General features: G+C 42.3%; 1 protein-coding gene across 6 annotated transcripts in view; it reads right to left on the bottom strand.

Moving 5' to 3' along the window:
• LOC113499062 (copper-transporting ATPase 1) overlaps positions 1–16,994 on the bottom strand; it is a 69,619-nt gene that overhangs the window by 1,698 nt on the left and 50,927 nt on the right. For 5 of the 6 annotated variants that reach the window (XM_026879396.1, XM_026879398.1, XM_026879399.1 and 2 more), the window contains 16 exons: positions 16,194–16,291; positions 15,382–15,517; positions 14,779–14,919; positions 14,007–14,115; positions 13,191–13,350; positions 12,763–12,862; positions 12,231–12,431; positions 11,411–11,567; positions 10,406–10,556; positions 8,183–8,315; positions 5,830–5,965; positions 5,091–5,233; positions 4,536–4,739; positions 3,798–3,947; positions 3,380–3,450; positions 2,840–2,983 (listed from right to left, as the gene is read on the bottom strand). In XM_026879396.1, the coding sequence (XP_026735197.1) occupies positions 2,840–2,983; positions 3,380–3,450; positions 3,798–3,947; positions 4,536–4,739; positions 5,091–5,233; positions 5,830–5,965; positions 8,183–8,315; positions 10,406–10,556; positions 11,411–11,567; positions 12,231–12,431; positions 12,763–12,862; positions 13,191–13,350; positions 14,007–14,115; positions 14,779–14,919; positions 15,382–15,517; positions 16,194–16,291 (2,234 nt within the window). Of the gene's footprint in view, positions 1–1,138; positions 1,189–2,839; positions 2,984–3,379; positions 3,451–3,797; positions 3,948–4,535; positions 4,740–5,090; positions 5,234–5,829; positions 5,966–8,182; positions 8,316–10,405; positions 10,557–11,410; positions 11,568–12,230; positions 12,432–12,762; positions 12,863–13,190; positions 13,351–14,006; positions 14,116–14,778; positions 14,920–15,381; positions 15,518–16,193; positions 16,292–16,994 lie in introns of all 6 variants that reach the window. The other variant, XM_026879400.1, reaches the window with a different exon arrangement.

The following is a 16,994-nucleotide window of genomic DNA, read 5'->3' as shown; positions in this document are numbered from 1 at the left end:
ACGTCTAACTTAAAAATATAGAAATTAAAGATCAGAAAATAAGCGTGCACTTAGAAAAAATACCCAAAAACCAAATAGAAATAGAAACCCAAAAAAAAATAGGACTTATGTATGTACAGTTTAAGATGATTTTGTTATGAAATATGTGTAATATGAATGCAGTGTAATTAGAAACAGTCAGATGGATTATTATTTTGTGCTACTCAGTGACATGTGTTGTGTTGTCAGATAGACAGTCGCTCTGTAGCATACGGGGCTCAGCTGTCGGTGAGACTGGGAGCTGATACCAACATAGCTGGTGGCTACGTCAAGAAGAAATATTAAAAGTAAAAGATGAAATATAAGGCTATTACTGCTTCTTCTCTCCTAAGATATTGCTGTGCCCGACAGGGTCCATAATGGTTCTGTATTTTTATATTTTTAAGACCTTCATGTACTATAGAACGCACTAAATTATTGAGTCATTTTCATCATCGGCCTAGCCTTTTCCCAACTATGTTGGGGATGGCTACCAGTCTAACCGGTTTCAGCTAAGTATCATTGTTTTACAAGGAGCGACTGCCTATCTGACTCCTCAACCCAGTTACCTGGGCAACACGATACCCCTTAGTTAGACTGGTTGTCTTTTTCAAGCTTCTGACTACCTGTAACGACTGTTAAAAATGTAGGAATAACAGCCGGGACCCACAATTGAACGTGCCTTCCGAAACACGGAGGAACTCGTTATGACAAAGATGGTCACCCATCTACGGACCAACCGCGTCAAGCGCAGCTTAACCTGTGATCGATTCACTTATGCGGTTATAGCTTAGCCGCGAGCTCCTCCAGCACAAAATTATTGAGTTTTGGAAGTTAGTTGATACAAGAAACGTGCAAAGAGTGACAGAGAGGAGAAAAAACAGTGAAACCACATTCAACCGATTCACACAAAAACTCAAAAAAACAAGACAGATTTTGGAAAATAGCACACATAAAAAAACTGTGACAATATTCCCATATATATCACTCAAAACATAGGTCTGTATACGAGACCATAGTTATGTTTAAACATACAGTATAGAATAGTCTTAAACCAACACAAAACATACAAGGAGACAGACAGACAGACAAACAAACGTGTAAACAAAGTACTACATACTTCAGACTTCCACTTTCAAGAGTGTAGATTTCCATGAGTCACGGTTTTTGCTAATGAAAAGAATAGAAGAGTTAGAAAAAGAAGGTTCTAGAAGTAAGATCACAATACACAATAGAGTTCTTTTTTTATTAGTTTAAATATTTGTTTCTTTTTTTAAGTCGACGGTAATGAAGAAAAGAGTTATAAAAAGAATGTTCTAGAAGATTCTAGAAGATAGATCACAATCCACAATAGTTTTTTTTTTAAAGTCAAAATATTGTTTTTAAGCAGTTTTCAAAGCAAATTTAAAATGTTACAGTAATGACTCTAGGTGCACGGTTACAAAATGTCATTCTTATGGAGAAGAACCGGCGAGAAACTCCAAAAAATTATTAGGTAACTATTTAATAAGTAGTCAGTAAGTTAAGTGTAGGTATTTATATGAAAGTAGACTTAAAATGAGATAGCTTTATCCATTAAGTTAAGTACTTAATAAAGGTAAATAATCTTGGTGTGTTTTTTTTGTTTAAAAACGCGCCTAAAAAACAATAAAGTTTGCCAAATTTTCTGTGTTTGTAAATAAATAGGTTATAAAATCTATAATCCCACGTTTTTAAATGACACCTAATTCAAATTGTATAAAAATGATTTCAGTCGTTTTTGTAGTTGTAAATTGCATTGTCATCGGGTTTGAAGCTACCCTGAAAATTTCAGCCTGCTAGCTTATCGGGAAGTGACTCAGAAAATTGAGTGTATTAAAACGTGGGAATAACAAATCAAGATTGTTTATTATTTTTTAAGTATAATAACTATCGTGAGACTGATTCATTATTAAATGATGTAACGGTTTACTCACGCGTATTTATCGGGGTAGCCCGACTGACGCACTGACCGAGTTCGACTCGCGATCCCGCCGCGTCTGCTCATGATTAAGGACTCCGCTTGGGTCCGAAACTAGTCGGGCTACCCCGATAAATACGCGTGAGTAAACCGTTACATCATTTAATAATTTTTTAAGTACTTAAATATATGGATTAAGTAGGTTAAATTTAAAACAAAATAATAATAGTAAGTCTTAAAAATAAGCGTATAAGTTGTATTCTAAGATGCTAATGCTCGTTCTCTGTATGAGAGGCCTGCAGTGGGACAGTTACAGGCTGGTGTTATCTAATATGCCATACGTCTTTGTCAATATGATTAATTTAATTAGAATTAAAAAAGCCAATTAGTTTATAAATAGTTAGTATTAATTATTATAAAGCAAAGCCTTCTATTGAAGCTTATTTTATATATTACTTACAACTTTATCATTAATGTGATGCAATGAAAAAGAAAATTTTGAAAAAACAATAACTGTTGACATATTGAAAAATAGATTATGAAAACATCGTTTTTTATGAGCTTACTAAAAAGGATCGCTTTTGAACATCATTCAGTTTCAATCAATGAAGTCGAAAAGTTTGAATTAAGTCCGGAAAAGTTAAATAAATTCCGAAAAAATTGAACCAAACTCGGAATTTTTATTCCATATCCAAAGATTTTATATCAATCCCCAATAAAACGAAAAACTAAAGTTTGACTCAAAACTGAGTATTTTGAATCAAACCCAATAGGTTTGGAATAAACCCGAAAAATTCGACTCAAACCCCAAAAAGTTTGACTCAAACCCTACACTTTCGTCTCAAACCCTATCCTAGTACCCTATCACCCTAGCATACTAACTTGGCAAGCGGCGAGGCGGCCCGCTCGCCCGGCTCCAGACGCTCGTCCAGGCCGCGATGCACCGACACCGAGTCCAGGTCCTGCAGGTGCACCGACTGCAGGTACTCAGCTGAACGCAGCTGCTCGATCGATGGCTTCTTGAAGCTGTAAATATAAATAATACGAAACCTACAGCACAGGTCACAACACACAATTATTATTTAAAAGGTAACTTTAATTGGGAAATGTTAGGAAATGTTTGCCCATCAAATACTCGTATATGTCTGATCCGAGTATGTCTGAACTCTTTGGGCACGGAACGTTAAAAAATCAAATAATAACAAAAGCCTCATTGAAAAACAACCCCAACATTGAGTAATATAATCCTTGTTCCGCGGGAGTTTGACAAACATTCAAGTCACATGCACAAAGACAACCACGAGCATGCGGTTGTCCAACGCGAAGATCGAACCCGCGACACGTCACACTCACTACTTTTGGCGTGGCGACTACAACGACTCGGTTAGACGTGCATTAATTACAATTTAATAGAATACTTACGTTTTGAGCAACAAACTTGAGCAGACGACTGAGACGGAAGACATCGCCATCGCAGCCGACGCCATCCACGGCTAAACATTAACATTATGCGATTATTGCAAATTTCAAAAATCATCATCATTATCATCATTACATAGTCATCTACAGCCTTGGTCCTCCCACTGCTGAACATAGGTCTTCCCATTCCCGTACCTATTTCTACGGACCCTTATTATAATATATATAATTATTATAAAAATTCTTATGGGTATCTGTATCTTGATATATCAATATAGAATACCCATAAGAATTTTTGTGGGGTTGTCAGCCTTGGGTCAAATCCGCCATCTTGGTAAACAGTTAGATCGTAATTAAAAAAACTATTCATAGTATTGTATCTTTTAATGGACTAATAAGATTGCTACGCATATTCTCTAACCTGTAACTGCAGCCCAAACATAGCGAAGGCCCCGCTGGCGAGCGGTATCCCGAGCAGGTTGTACACGGACGCGAACAGGAAGTTGAGCCGGACGCGCCGCACCGTCGTCCGGGACAGCTCGAGACAGGCCACGACGTCCAGGAGGTCGTTCTGTGAGGGGGACGGTAATAAGGGATAAGAGGAGATCAAACGATGCATTTAGATATAGAAAACTTCAAGTATAAACAGGGTAAATTAATGCTGTATTCAGCCCAAGTCAGTCCTACATAGCTCCATTCAGCCTTAGTCAGCGCTGCACAGTTGCATTTAGCCCAAGTCAGCGCTACATACCTGCATACAGCTGAAGTCAGCGCTACATAGCTGCATTCAGCTGAAGTCAGTGCTACATAGCTGCATTCAGACCAAGTAAGCCCTACATAGCTCCATTCAGCACTAGTCAGCGCTGCACAGTTGCATTTAGTCCAAGTCAGCGCTACATAGCTGCATACAGCTGAATCAGTGCTACACATCATCCACACAGCTCGACACAGCATCCATCCAGCTAGACACATCACACACCCAGCTCTCCGCAGCATCCAATCAGCTCACCACATCTCACACCGGGCTGGACACATCACACACACAGCTCTCCACCTGACACTCACAGCTCGACACAGCATCCACACAGCTCTCCACATCTCACACCCAGCCTTCCACATCACAAACCCAGCTTGACACAGCATCGACCCAGCTACTCACCCTCATTAGCACGAGATCAGCAGCTTCCACAGCTACATCGGTCCCGCTGGCGATGGCGATGCCGACGTCCGCCTGCGCCAACGCCGGTGAGTCGTTGACACCGTCCCCTACCATGGCCACCTTCTGCCCTTGTTCTTGCAACTTCTGGATTTTTGCCACTTTGTGTGAGGGTAACACTTCGGCGTATACTTTGTTGATGCCGACCTGCGTGAATTGAATGTTTCGTTTAATAAATTGAAATTAATTTTACCTTGAAAGAATCACATTATTAGGAAGTTAATTGAATATGAATATACATCTACCTCAGACGGGAGTCTAACCTGTAAATCGTGGCGCTTCACACCAATTGTTTAAAAATTTAATTAAGAAAGTACACAAGTCACATTGGTACTTTGCCTGCGTTGGGATCGAACCTGCTACGTGAATACAAATCTATTCATATAACCGCAAGGCCACCCCTGCTCTTTCCTGGGAAGAGGCTTGTGCCCAGCAGTGGGACGTATATAGGCTGGTAATAATTAATATGAATTTGTATGTATGTGGGTACTTAATTACCTGTCTAGCAATAGCCACGGCCGTCTTCCTGTTGTCTCCCGTCAGCAGACACACTTGCAGGCCCATCTTCTTGAGGCAGTAGACCGCGAGGTGGGCTTCCGGCTTCACCTCGTCTGCCACTCCTATGGTGCAGACTAGCTGATCTGGTGGAGATGATATAGGATTAGTAATGGGTCGGATGAAGGATTTTTGGGGGTTTGGAGTTTAGTGTATACAGTATTAAACTATTATTGAATGTTGCAACGGTTTACTCACGCGTATTTATCGGGGGTGCCCGAACAGTTTCGGACCCAACCGGAGTCCTTAATCATGAGCTGACGGGGGGATAATTAGTCTCACGATAGTTACTATAAAGGTCCTAAACTACTCACTAAACTAATCATACTATTCTATATTTAGAATAGTTTTGGAATGATTCGGCTAGTTTCGGAATAGATTGACTAGTTTCTAAATAGGTTGATTAGTTATGGAGTATACAGACTGTTATCAGTGTTCGTTTCATTTTTAAAGATTTGCTTCTGTGCTTAATCGTCTCCTGCCACTGTCCTGATTATCTCCTGCGAACGTACTGCCAGTGTCCCGCTCCGAAAATACAATGTATTGCTAGTGTTTTGCTCGCATCCTACTGTGACTTCTCGTGTATTGCTCTCATCCTAATGTCCTAACAGTGTTCTGCTCCTATCCGACAATGTCCTTCTACGTCCTACCAGTGTCCTGCTCATATCCTACAACGTCCTACCATTGATAGCGGCCAGCACGGCGGTCCTGCCGAGCTCCTCGTCCTGCTGCAGGGCCTCCTGCACGCGCCGCGGAACTGGCACGCCGTTACGTGACATCCACTCACGATTGCCTATCAGGACGACCTGTTCCACTTCCTGGGGAAGAGAGAAACAAAAGTTATTGGGGAAAGTACGACTAGTTTCACGATAGGTATAAATCGAGCTTGTTAGGGCTGATGCCTACCGGAGCGATTGTCCGAAAGGGTTCCCGCGGCAAAAGAAGGAACAAGGGTGGATTTCAGTCAGTCCATAGAAATCTGACACTTGAACCCTTCCGTTCAACTAAAAGCTAAATTTCATTTGTGATATCCAAGAAAAAGGAATTACTGTGGGTGGCCAAATTATTATACTCATTTATAAAAATCTATCTTTCGTGAGTTCTTTACCACTTACTTTACTATGAAACCTATGGTAACGTTTTAATTACAATGTTAATAATTAATGTAACTTATTAATAGTAAAATGAAACAAAAATGGTTCGAAAATAATATTTTATTTATGAAAGGGAAGGCTCCAAAAAGATAAATTCAATATTTTGTAAATCCTCCTTTTTGAGCTATTACACTTCGAATACGTTGCGGCATGCTCGCAATGCACTTTCTTGAAATTTCTTGTAGCGCAGGTGTGTTGTGCCATGCTTTTATAATTTTTTCATTTAATGCTCTTTTGTTTGTTATTATTTTTTCTTTGCAAATTTCTTTTTTAATGCTGCCCAGATATTTTCTATAGGGTTAAGGTCTGGCGAATTGCCAGGCCAATCCAAAAGTGTTATATTGTTCTCTTTCAAAAATTTCATGACGTTTTTAGCTTTATGTCAAGGCGCCGTCAGTCTTGCATGAAGATGCAGTCACCATCAGGATACCACTCTGCCATTTGTGGTATCAGACGAGTCTGTAAAACTCGTAAATATTGGTCTTGGCGCATAGTACCTTCGACCAAATGCAGCCGACCGTTCCCTTTCGAGCTTATCACGCCCCATATCATTACAGACGGGGGGTGTTTTACCCTTTCTACAACGCAATTTTCATCAAATTTTTCATGAGGCCTGCGTCGAACAAACTGTGAATTATCCTGGAGAATCTGGATAGACGATTCGTCGGAAAAACAGACCTGAAATACCAACAGTATCATTTTGAAATGAACAATTTTATTTTTATTTTACAAAATATATTTTGTAACGCATGTTTACCTTCTCCCAGTCTTCTACACTCCAATGTTTATGCATTTTAGCAAATTCTAGCCGTTTAGCACGCGTCGCTTTGGTTAACTTTGGCTTTTTCAGAGGTCGACGGCAACTGAAATTCATTTCTTTCAGCCGGCGTCGTAACGTTCGGTCTGATAATTTTACGTCAGCATCATCCAACAAGACTTTTATGACTTTCCGCGGCTTTCTGCGATTCCCGACGGCTATTCGCCGGATTTCTCTTTCAGTTCGAAGAGTTGTTAGACGTTTTCTTCCGCATTTACCGATACGTCTTGGCGATAACGATTTGTTTTCGTCGGTCAATCTTTTTATATTGCGGACTGTAGACTGCGAAACACCTGCCAATTCCGCTATTTTCCGTTGAGAATGGCTGGTGTGACTTAAAAGTGTTTTTATTTCCGATCGTTTCTTAGGAGAAATGTCCGAAATCTTTCCCATGGCTAAAATTAGCAACATGTTAGGTTATGAAATCCAAAATTAAAAAACAACAACGAAATAAGAAAATATATACTAAAAAAACGAATAGTAATAATTTTGGCAAAACACACTCACCTTAAATCAACAGCTTTGATTGCAAAATGCAGTAAAACTCCTTTTATTTTGCCACGTGTTATCTTAGCGAGACACCGAAAAGAAATGGGCTACAAGATGGCCGTCTTAAAAACAGCTGTCACTTAAAAAAAAAAAATGTTTGAAGCAGTGTTGCCAACTTAAAAATGTAGAAGAATACATAAGAAATCAAAAACTATTCGAAGAAAAGGTTAAATGCTTCTAGAATTTACAGAAAAAACTTTGAGAAAAATGAATTATCCTCGAAAAAAGCTCATGAGTATAATAATTTGGCCACCCACTGTAAGTGCTATTTACTTCTGGACGACTAGTTTCAATGATATCTGTAACAGGTATTTGACACGACTAGTTTATGTCTAGTCATGAATATTTAGGCAAGAGGCAAAACTATCAGATTCAATCAGAAAAATATAACTTTAACCTATAGCGATTTGGGGGTGTTCAATTATTATTAGTTTTTTTCACGCAACGGCATCTAACATCAAACTAAGTAAAGCTTGCATAATGAGCTGAGATATAGAAACAGTGCTTGATCAAACCTCTCCGCCGGGCACGTCAGTCCTGATGATGGAGTGGAGCCTGGCGGCGGCCTGCGCCGAGCTGAGAGCGGCGTCCCCTCCCGCGGAGACCACCTCCACCGGGACACCTTCCACCAGGAACGTGGTGCCCGCTCTGAGGGAAACACATACTATGTATGATTATCATCATCCTAGCCTTTTACCAACTATGTTGTGGTCGGCTTCCAGTCTAACCGGATTCAGCTAAGTACCAGTGTTTTACAAGGAGCGACTGCCTATCTGTCCTCCTCAACCCAGTTACCTGGACAACACGATACCCCTTAGACCAGTCTAACTAACGGTTAACTGGGTTAAGGAGGTCAGACAGGTAGTCGCTCCTTGTAAAACACTGGTACTTAGCTGAATCCGGTTATACTGGGAGCTGAAGATATTTCACTTTCATTCTTATGGAAGAAATCATCCTAGGCTGGAATGATATATTCCAGTCAACCTCTTGGTTAGTCAACCATTCTCTTGGCCGCTACATGTGTAGTGTGTATGTGTGTGTCTGACAGTGACCGGGACTAAATTGCTCGCGTTACATATTTGAAACAAATTACGAATTTCAACGTAATTTTATGCACTTTTCAGTGACTACGAACACGCTTATAGTCTGGTAAGTGTAGTAGACGAAGACAATATAGAAGAAATGCACATCTGCTTGTACTGTTACGCAAAATAAATGCGTACTCCATAGTGCCCCTACCCAGGGGCACGAAGGGGTTTATTATAGTAATAAAAAAGGTGTTATTTTGTATTTTCCTTAACGTCCTCATTATGCCCCCTCTCCCCTATCTATACTAATATATAAAGCTGAAGAGTTTGTTTGTTTGAACGCGCTAATCTCAGGAACTACTGGGCCGAGTTGGAAAATTATTTTTGTGTTTAATAGACCATTTATCAAGGAAGGCTATAGGCTATACAACATCACGCTGTGACTAATAGGAGCGAAGATACGATGGAAAATGTGGAAAAAATAGGGCAGGTATAAATCATAACTTATATCTTCTAACCACGCGGACGAAGGCTAGTAATAAAATAAAGCATGACGAAATGTCGACATCATAACAGATTTCTAAACATCATTATTGTAGCGGGTCACCCTTTTTTGTATAAGTGATAATTGTACTTGTCATTTTACTGACTCGAATTAAAAATCGTACTATAAGGGTCATCGTGTTGCCCAGGTAACTGGGTTGAGGAGGTCAGATAGTCAGCCACGCTGTATGTATGTGTGTCTGACCTGGCGGCGTGGCAGTAGTGTTGCGTGGCGGCGGGCGGCGGGCCGGGCCCCCGCTGTGTGTATGTGTGTCTGACCTGGCGGCGTGGCAGTAGTGTTGCGTGGCGGCGGGCGGCGGGCCGGGCCCCCGCTGTGTGTATGTGTGTCTGACCTGGCGGCGTGGCAGTAGTGTTGCGTGGCGGCGGGCGGCGGGCCGGGCCCCCGCTGTGTGTATGTGTGTCTGACCTGGCGGCGTGGCAGTAGTGTTGCGTGGCGGCGGGCGGCGGGCCGGGCCCCCGCTGTGTGTATGTGTGTCTGACCTGGCGGCGTGGCAGTAGTGTTGCGTGGCGGCGGGCGGCGGGCCGGGCCCCCGCTGTGTGTATGTGTGTCTGACCTGGCGGCGTGGCAGTAGTGTTGCGTGGCGGCGGGCGGCGGGCCGGGCCCCCGCTGTGTGTATGTGTGTCTGACCTGGCGGCGTGGCAGTAGTGTTGCGTGGCGGCGGGCGGCGGGCCGGGCCCCCGCTGTGTGTATGTGTGTCTGACCTGGCGGCGTGGCAGTAGTGTTGCGTGGCGGCGGGCGGCGGGCCGGGCCCCCGCTGTGTGTATGTGTGTCTGACCTGGCGGCGTGGCAGTAGTGTTGCGTGGCGGCGGGCGGCGGGCCGGGCCCCCGCTGTGTGTATGTGTGTCTGACCTGGCGGCGTGGCAGTAGTGTTGCGTGGCGGCGGGCGGCGGGCCGGGCCCTCGCTGTATGTATGTGTGTCTGACCTGGCGGCGTGGCAGTAGTGTTGCGTGGCGGCGGGCGGCGGGCCGGGCCCCCGCTGTGTGTATGTGTGTCTGACCTGGCGGCGTGGCAGTAGTGTTGCGTGGCGGCGGGCGGCGGGCCGGGCCCTCGCTGTATGTATGTGTGTCTGACCTGGCGGCGTGGCAGTAGTGTTGCGTGGCGGCGGGCGGCGGGCCGGGCCCTCGCTGTATGTATGTGTGTCTGACCTGGCGGCGTGGCAGTAGTGTTGCGTGGCGGCGGGCGGCGGGCCGGGCCCCCTCAGACGCGCGCGCAGGCCGCAACCCGGCGCCGCCACGAAGCTGACGCACGACAGCCCGCTCGCCCCGCCTAGGGCTGCGCTACACCAGCGGACGATGGCTGGACAGCAAAAATACAGCCAAAATCAGCCAACGATAAAAAAATTGTCGGTAGAGTCATTCCGAGGATGTGAAACTTCATGATTAATAAATGAAAATAGTACTACGCATTTTTAAGAAGAATAAGAATCATTTATTTGCACAGAATATAAATACTTAGAAAAGATGACAAAATAGAGAGAAAATAATCATCATATTATACCTGAAACAGGTGTACAAATTTAATATGCAGGCCTTATAAAGGCCCTGTTTTAATTACCTTGAAACAATACCTTAGCATGAATATCTAAATTAAAAAAAAAGATATAAAAGTCAAACAACAAAATAGATTTCCTCGTAAAGAATTTAAAACAAGAATTTCTTTAGAATTATTCAAAAGGAAAAAATATATTACATTTATTAACATTCCGAAGATTTATCTTTCAAACCTCAAGGTCTACGCGAAAGTGACCCCAATGCAGTTAGCAACTATATCATCATCATCTCAGCCGCTCATCTCATCTCAGCTGTCCGCTGCTGGACATAGGCCTGTCTGTTCGTTCTCCAGCGCGACCAGTTTATATATCGATGAAAACATTTATACTAATATATAAAGCAGAAGAATTTGTTTGTTCGTTTGAACGCGCTAATCTCAGGAACTACTAGTTAAAATTGAAAAAATATTTTTGTGTCCAATAGATCATTCATCGAGGAAGGTTTTAGGCTATAAACCATCACGCTACGATTAATAGGAGCAAAGATACAATGGAAAATGTGGAAAAAGCAGGGCAGGTATAAATCATAACTCATATCTTCTAACCACGCGGACGAAGTCGCGGGCAACAGCTAGTATTACATTAAAAATCTTCAACTCACCAGAAGCCACAGGATGTTCAGAATTCAGTTCAGCGGTCAGCAGACAGGCCAGTACGGAACCCAGCGAGGTCGCTGATCCGGTCAGTAGCGACAGCTTAGCCACTGTAGCACTGCCGCGAGTGATCGTCCCGGTCTTGTCGAAGATCACAGTCTTCACCTGCGAGGGGAGTGGGTTGTGAGTGGAGTGGGACAACATACTCATGAGTCATCGCTTTCGTTTTTAATAGATTCCCGCCATTAAGGTATCGCGGGGGGTATCACAAACATTTCAACCATACTAGATAACATTAAAGTGTTTTTTATTTACTCGAAGTATATTTTGCGACTTTGTACATCTATGCACAGAACAAATTATCGTGGTCCCAAGTCAAACCAAGACGTCAGTGAATTAGGGTCATTACGCATTAGAAAGACATAGGTACTATAGTTTGTGCGGTTGTCAGTTGTCAGTCATGTTGCGTTTCACTCTTGAAAGTTGCCGCGATTTACAATTATGACTTTAGTATTTCAGGAGCACCATATCTGTAATATATTAAATAATTAATCACGGTTATTAAATAAATTAAGCCAATCGGAGTGTTCTAGTTTACAAATAAAATTATATTGGAAGAAAAATTAAGCAAAGTGTTATGCCTATAACGTAACGCACAAACTATAAGTGATGTGGGACGTTGTGAGCAATGTGGGACATAGCCTGTAACGTCAGTCTTGGTAAGCGGTAGTGAGAGTTAAGTCACTGTGAAAAATGGGACTTAATGACATCAGTCCCGATAAGCGAAGTGGGACATAATGTGTTACGTGGGACATAGTCTCCATCTACCTTATGAGCATTCTCCAGTGGTTCAGCGCCTTTGATGAGCAGCCCCAACCTGGCCCCCACTCCGGTAGCCACCATCACGGCTGTGGGGGTCGCCAGGCCCAGGGCACAGGGACAGGCTATAGCTAGGACTGAGAGCGCGAAGTGGAAGGCGGTCTGGATGATCAGCTCCCATTCTAGGTAGCCAGCTGAGAGGTACATGCTCTGGAAGAAATATGAGGAGTATATTAAATGCTGCAATGGTTCAGTCACGCGTTTTTTCGGGATCGCCCGACTAGTTTCGGACCAAAGACACCCAGACTCAGGACAAGCATTCGTGAATAACACAAATGATTTTCCTACGCGGGGATCGAACCCGCGACACGAGCGCACGGTGGGTTTGGCATGGTAACCGCAATCACTCGGTCTATTTATAGAAAATATGACAAACGGCTTTGACATATGATTGAAAAATCGGCCCTAATACGGGTTAATAAGGATTACTTGACGTTTCAAGCGGTCGCAGCCGCGTGTTGCCACTAGTATATAAACTAACCGGTGTTATCAACTTGATCCGCTCGATGTTGAGGGCGCCACTGATGATCCAGCAGATCAGCGTCAGGAGCGACAGGAACACCACTAGTGGAACGAAGTACCTGTTGATAGAATTATATAAATTATGTGTATGTATGTATGTCATCTCGTCACTCTCAAACGGATCTACCGATTTCAATGAAATTGGGTATGGAGGTAACCGAGTCTTTGGATTACAAACATAGGCTTTACTTTCAACCGACTTCGTTAATCTAGGATTTTGACACCTATAGGAAGCGAGCCGTAACTAACATATCAAAACATACATAAATAGATAATTAACACCTAAACAATTACACAACCAAATACCCTTACAACAGCCAAAAAAAATCGAAGGTTAAGCAACCATCGATAAGGTCGCGAAATGGATGGGTGGTTTTCGCCACTTACCCAGCGATGGTGTCGGCGAGCCTCTGCACGGGCGCCTTGCTGGCCTGAGCGTCCTCCACCAGCCGGACGATCTGGGCCAGGGTACTGGCCTCGCCAGTGTGGGTGGCTGATACCACCAGGGCCCCATGCTGGTTTATACTGCCCCCTATTACTACTGAATCTGTGATGAAGGGAAAGAAAGAATATAATTATAAAATAATACCTTCATTATTGAATAGGCTAGCTATATTGAAAAGGGATGCGATGAGGACAGTGAGGATAGCCGAGTGGTTGAGGTCACCACGCCAAACCCACTGTGAGCGACGTGTCGCAGGTTTGATAGGACCACAGGAATTTAATCCTAGCGTCGCGGCAGATTTTACATATATAAGTAACATGCACAAAGACACCCACACTCAGGTCAAGCATTCGTGGATCACACAAATGCTTGTCCTACGCGGGGATCTAACTCGCGTCACTTCATGTACTGTGGATTTTACGTGGGGACCGTGGTGTTCAAAAATGAAAATCAAGTACGCCACTTTCCAGACACTTTAATAAGTTGCACGGTCCCAAAATATTATATGTTTTAGAGAAGAACGGGCATGAAATTACAAGAGTTGCTTTTTATTATTTAACTATAAATATACCAAAACAACATAAAATAGGAATTAGGTAAAAAGACAATAACGAAAGAGAAAAAAAACCATATAATTTAAAAACTACTTAGTTTTACACTCTGACACCAGGATATACATCAACCATATCAAAATTCATTCATTCAAATTAGGCTACTAAGTAGCACTGTTTGAAGGTCATACGATCTGATATCCTCACCTTTGGTCTTCGGCACTGGCATGGACTCCCCGGTGATGAGAGACTCGTCGCAGGTGCTCTGACCGATGAGCACCTTCCCGTCGACCGGGATCTTGGCTCCGGGGACAACCTGGTGATGGATGTGATGATGAGGTGATTGGTCATTTGTTTCGTGATCCTAGCCTCGCGTTACATTGCTCTAAAGTTTTCGCAAAGTAATGAGCTTGAATGTAGATAGCATCATCCTTAGTAACTATATTGGGGTCGGCTTCCAGTCTAACCGGATTCAGCTAAGTATCACAGGTTAAGCTACGCCTAACGCGGTTGGTCCGTAGATGGGTGACCATCTTTGTCATAGCGAGTTCCTCCATGTTTCGATACTGTTATACATACACCTTTGACAGTCGTTACAGGTAGTCAGAAGCTTGAAAAGTCTGACAACCAGTCTAAGAGGTATCGTGTTGTCCAGGTAACTGGGTTGAGGAGGTCAGATAGGCAGTCGCTCCTTGTAAAACACTGGTACTTAGCTGAATCCAGTTTGACTGGAAGCCGACCCCAACATAGTAGGGAAAAGGCTAGGCCGATGATGAAATTACTATTATTTATGTGGTAGAATACAATACTTATTTATTTAGCAATTGATGCAGTATTGTGCTAAAGAAGTTTTCGTGTTACGAATTTTCGATCGGGTCACGTGTCCTGACGCGAGGTTAACACTTTTTACTAATTACAAAAACGTTTACAAGGCCGCTAAAGAAATTTGCACTTCAAAAAGTCTTATATAATCACTAACCCTCAACACATCCCCCCTCTCAACCAAGTCCACTGGGATACTCTTCTCGCTGACCGGATTCCCTTCATCATCGAGGGTCACCAGAACAGCCTCCGTCGGCTTCAAGGATAACAGCTTGGAGAGAGCCTCTGATGTTTTACCCTGTGAGGTAAGAATAGTCATTTTAGTGCTGTAAAAATATTAATTGAAATGTTTTTAAAGTTTAAAAGAAAAAGTTAAGGAATTAAACTTTTTGGTTTTTATTTAAATTTAGACGAGGAGTTTAATAGACATCGTTCATAGTTTATAGACGTTTGATGTTTCTTTTCTTGTCTCTTTACTAACATTTTCTTCAAAAGGTTCTCAATTTGTCTGTATTTTTAGCTCAGAACAGAAACTTGGGACTGGAAATGATTTTGTTGAAATAACTGTCATTTGGTCCCATAAAAAATCATCATATTGCCACAGTATTTTTTAATTAAAGTCGAAATTATATTTTAGTTCTTAAAAAGTATGCTAATATAATAACTTCATCTTGTACAACTACATTTCCTACAACACATTAACATCACCACGTACGCCACGTACACCACGTACACCACGTACGCCACGTACACCACGTACCTTAGCGATGTGCTCGAGCCACCTGCCGAGCGAGACGAACACGAGCAACATCGGCGGCGTGTCGAAGAACGTGACGGGACTCGTATCTTGCTGCATCGACATGGCTGCTATCACCACGGCCACTGAGTATACGTAGCTGTACAAACAGACATACATTATTAATTAAATATTATAGAATACTAGCTTTTCGCCCGCGGCTTCGCCCGCGTCGAGGTCGGTTATATCGCGTTTCCAAGAGAACTCTTCAAAAGTCCGGGATAAAAACTATCCTGTGTTCTTTCTCAAGGTCAACTCTCTCTGTACCAATAAAATCAGTTAAATGGTTTAGACGTGAAAGCGTAACAGACAGATAGACAGAGTTACTTTCGCATTTCTAATATTAGTAGGGATTAGATGACCCAGAAAACAACAGTTGTTGAGTATACGTAGCTGTACAAACGGACATACATTATTAATGTGAGCTTATGGAATATTAGCTGACCCAGCAAACAACTGTTACAGAGGATTAAAAATGTAGAGTTGTATGTATTTTTGCATGCTGTATAATAAAAAATAAAAAAATAAAATGTATAATAAAATTGCTCACTTTCATGCCTTTAAGAGTCTTAGGGCCGATTTTTCATTCGCCAGATAACTTTTATTCGACGAATATGAATGACGTTTTGACAGTTTTTGTATAGAAAATATGTCAAACGGCCATATTTATTCCTCGGATATAAGTTATCTGACGATTGAAAAATCGGGCCTTAAAGTATAAAATCTTTGTATGATATATCTTCTATCTCCTATGGAGTAGTTTCAATTAGTCTCACCTTATAGTAGTCGTCATAGATATGAGTACGTCCATGTTGGAAGTGCCGTGTCTCAGGGCTTTGTAAGCCTGCTTGTAGAAATGCCAGCCGCCTATGAACTGTAACAAACGTACATACAAACTTATAATAACATACCACGACTTTTACACAAAGGTCTAGCCTTTTCCCAACTATGTTGGGGTCGGCTTCCAGTCTAACCGGTTTCAGCTAGGTATCAGTGTTTGACAAGGAGCGACTGCCTATCTGACCTCCTCAACTCAGTTACCTGGACAACACGATACCATTTAGTTAGACTGGTTGTCAGACTTTCAAGCTTCTGACTACTTGTAACGACTGTCAAAGATGTAGGAATAACAGCCGAAACAAATTACCTGAAAAGAGAAACAATAACTCAAGATGCTGTTTCACAACTCTTCCTATATTTCTTTAAATAACCTTTTCCACACGATGTCATGAGTCATCCTATATTCCATAGATTAAAAATCTATACTAATATATAAAGCTGAAGAGTTTGTTTGTTTGAACGCGCTAATCTCAGGATCTACTGGTCCAAATTGAAAAATTCTTTTTGTGTTGAATAGACCATTCATCGAGGAAGATTTTAGGCTATAAACCATCACGCTGCGACTGATAAGAGCGAAGATACAATGGAAAATGTAAAAAAAAAAACAGGGCGGGTATAAATCATAACTTATATCTTCTACCCACGGGGACGTAGTCGCGGGCAACAGCTAGTAATCATATAAAAGTCTATGTGTGTCAAATACAAAAAAGTTTAGACTAAACAAAGTGTCATGTACC

The sequence above is a fragment of the Trichoplusia ni genome, chromosome 11, assembly GCF_003590095.1.
Source record: "Trichoplusia ni isolate ovarian cell line Hi5 chromosome 11, tn1, whole genome shotgun sequence".
Taxonomy (NCBI): domain Eukaryota; kingdom Metazoa; phylum Arthropoda; class Insecta; order Lepidoptera; family Noctuidae; genus Trichoplusia; species Trichoplusia ni.
This window is presented reverse-complemented; position numbering and strand designations above follow the sequence as displayed.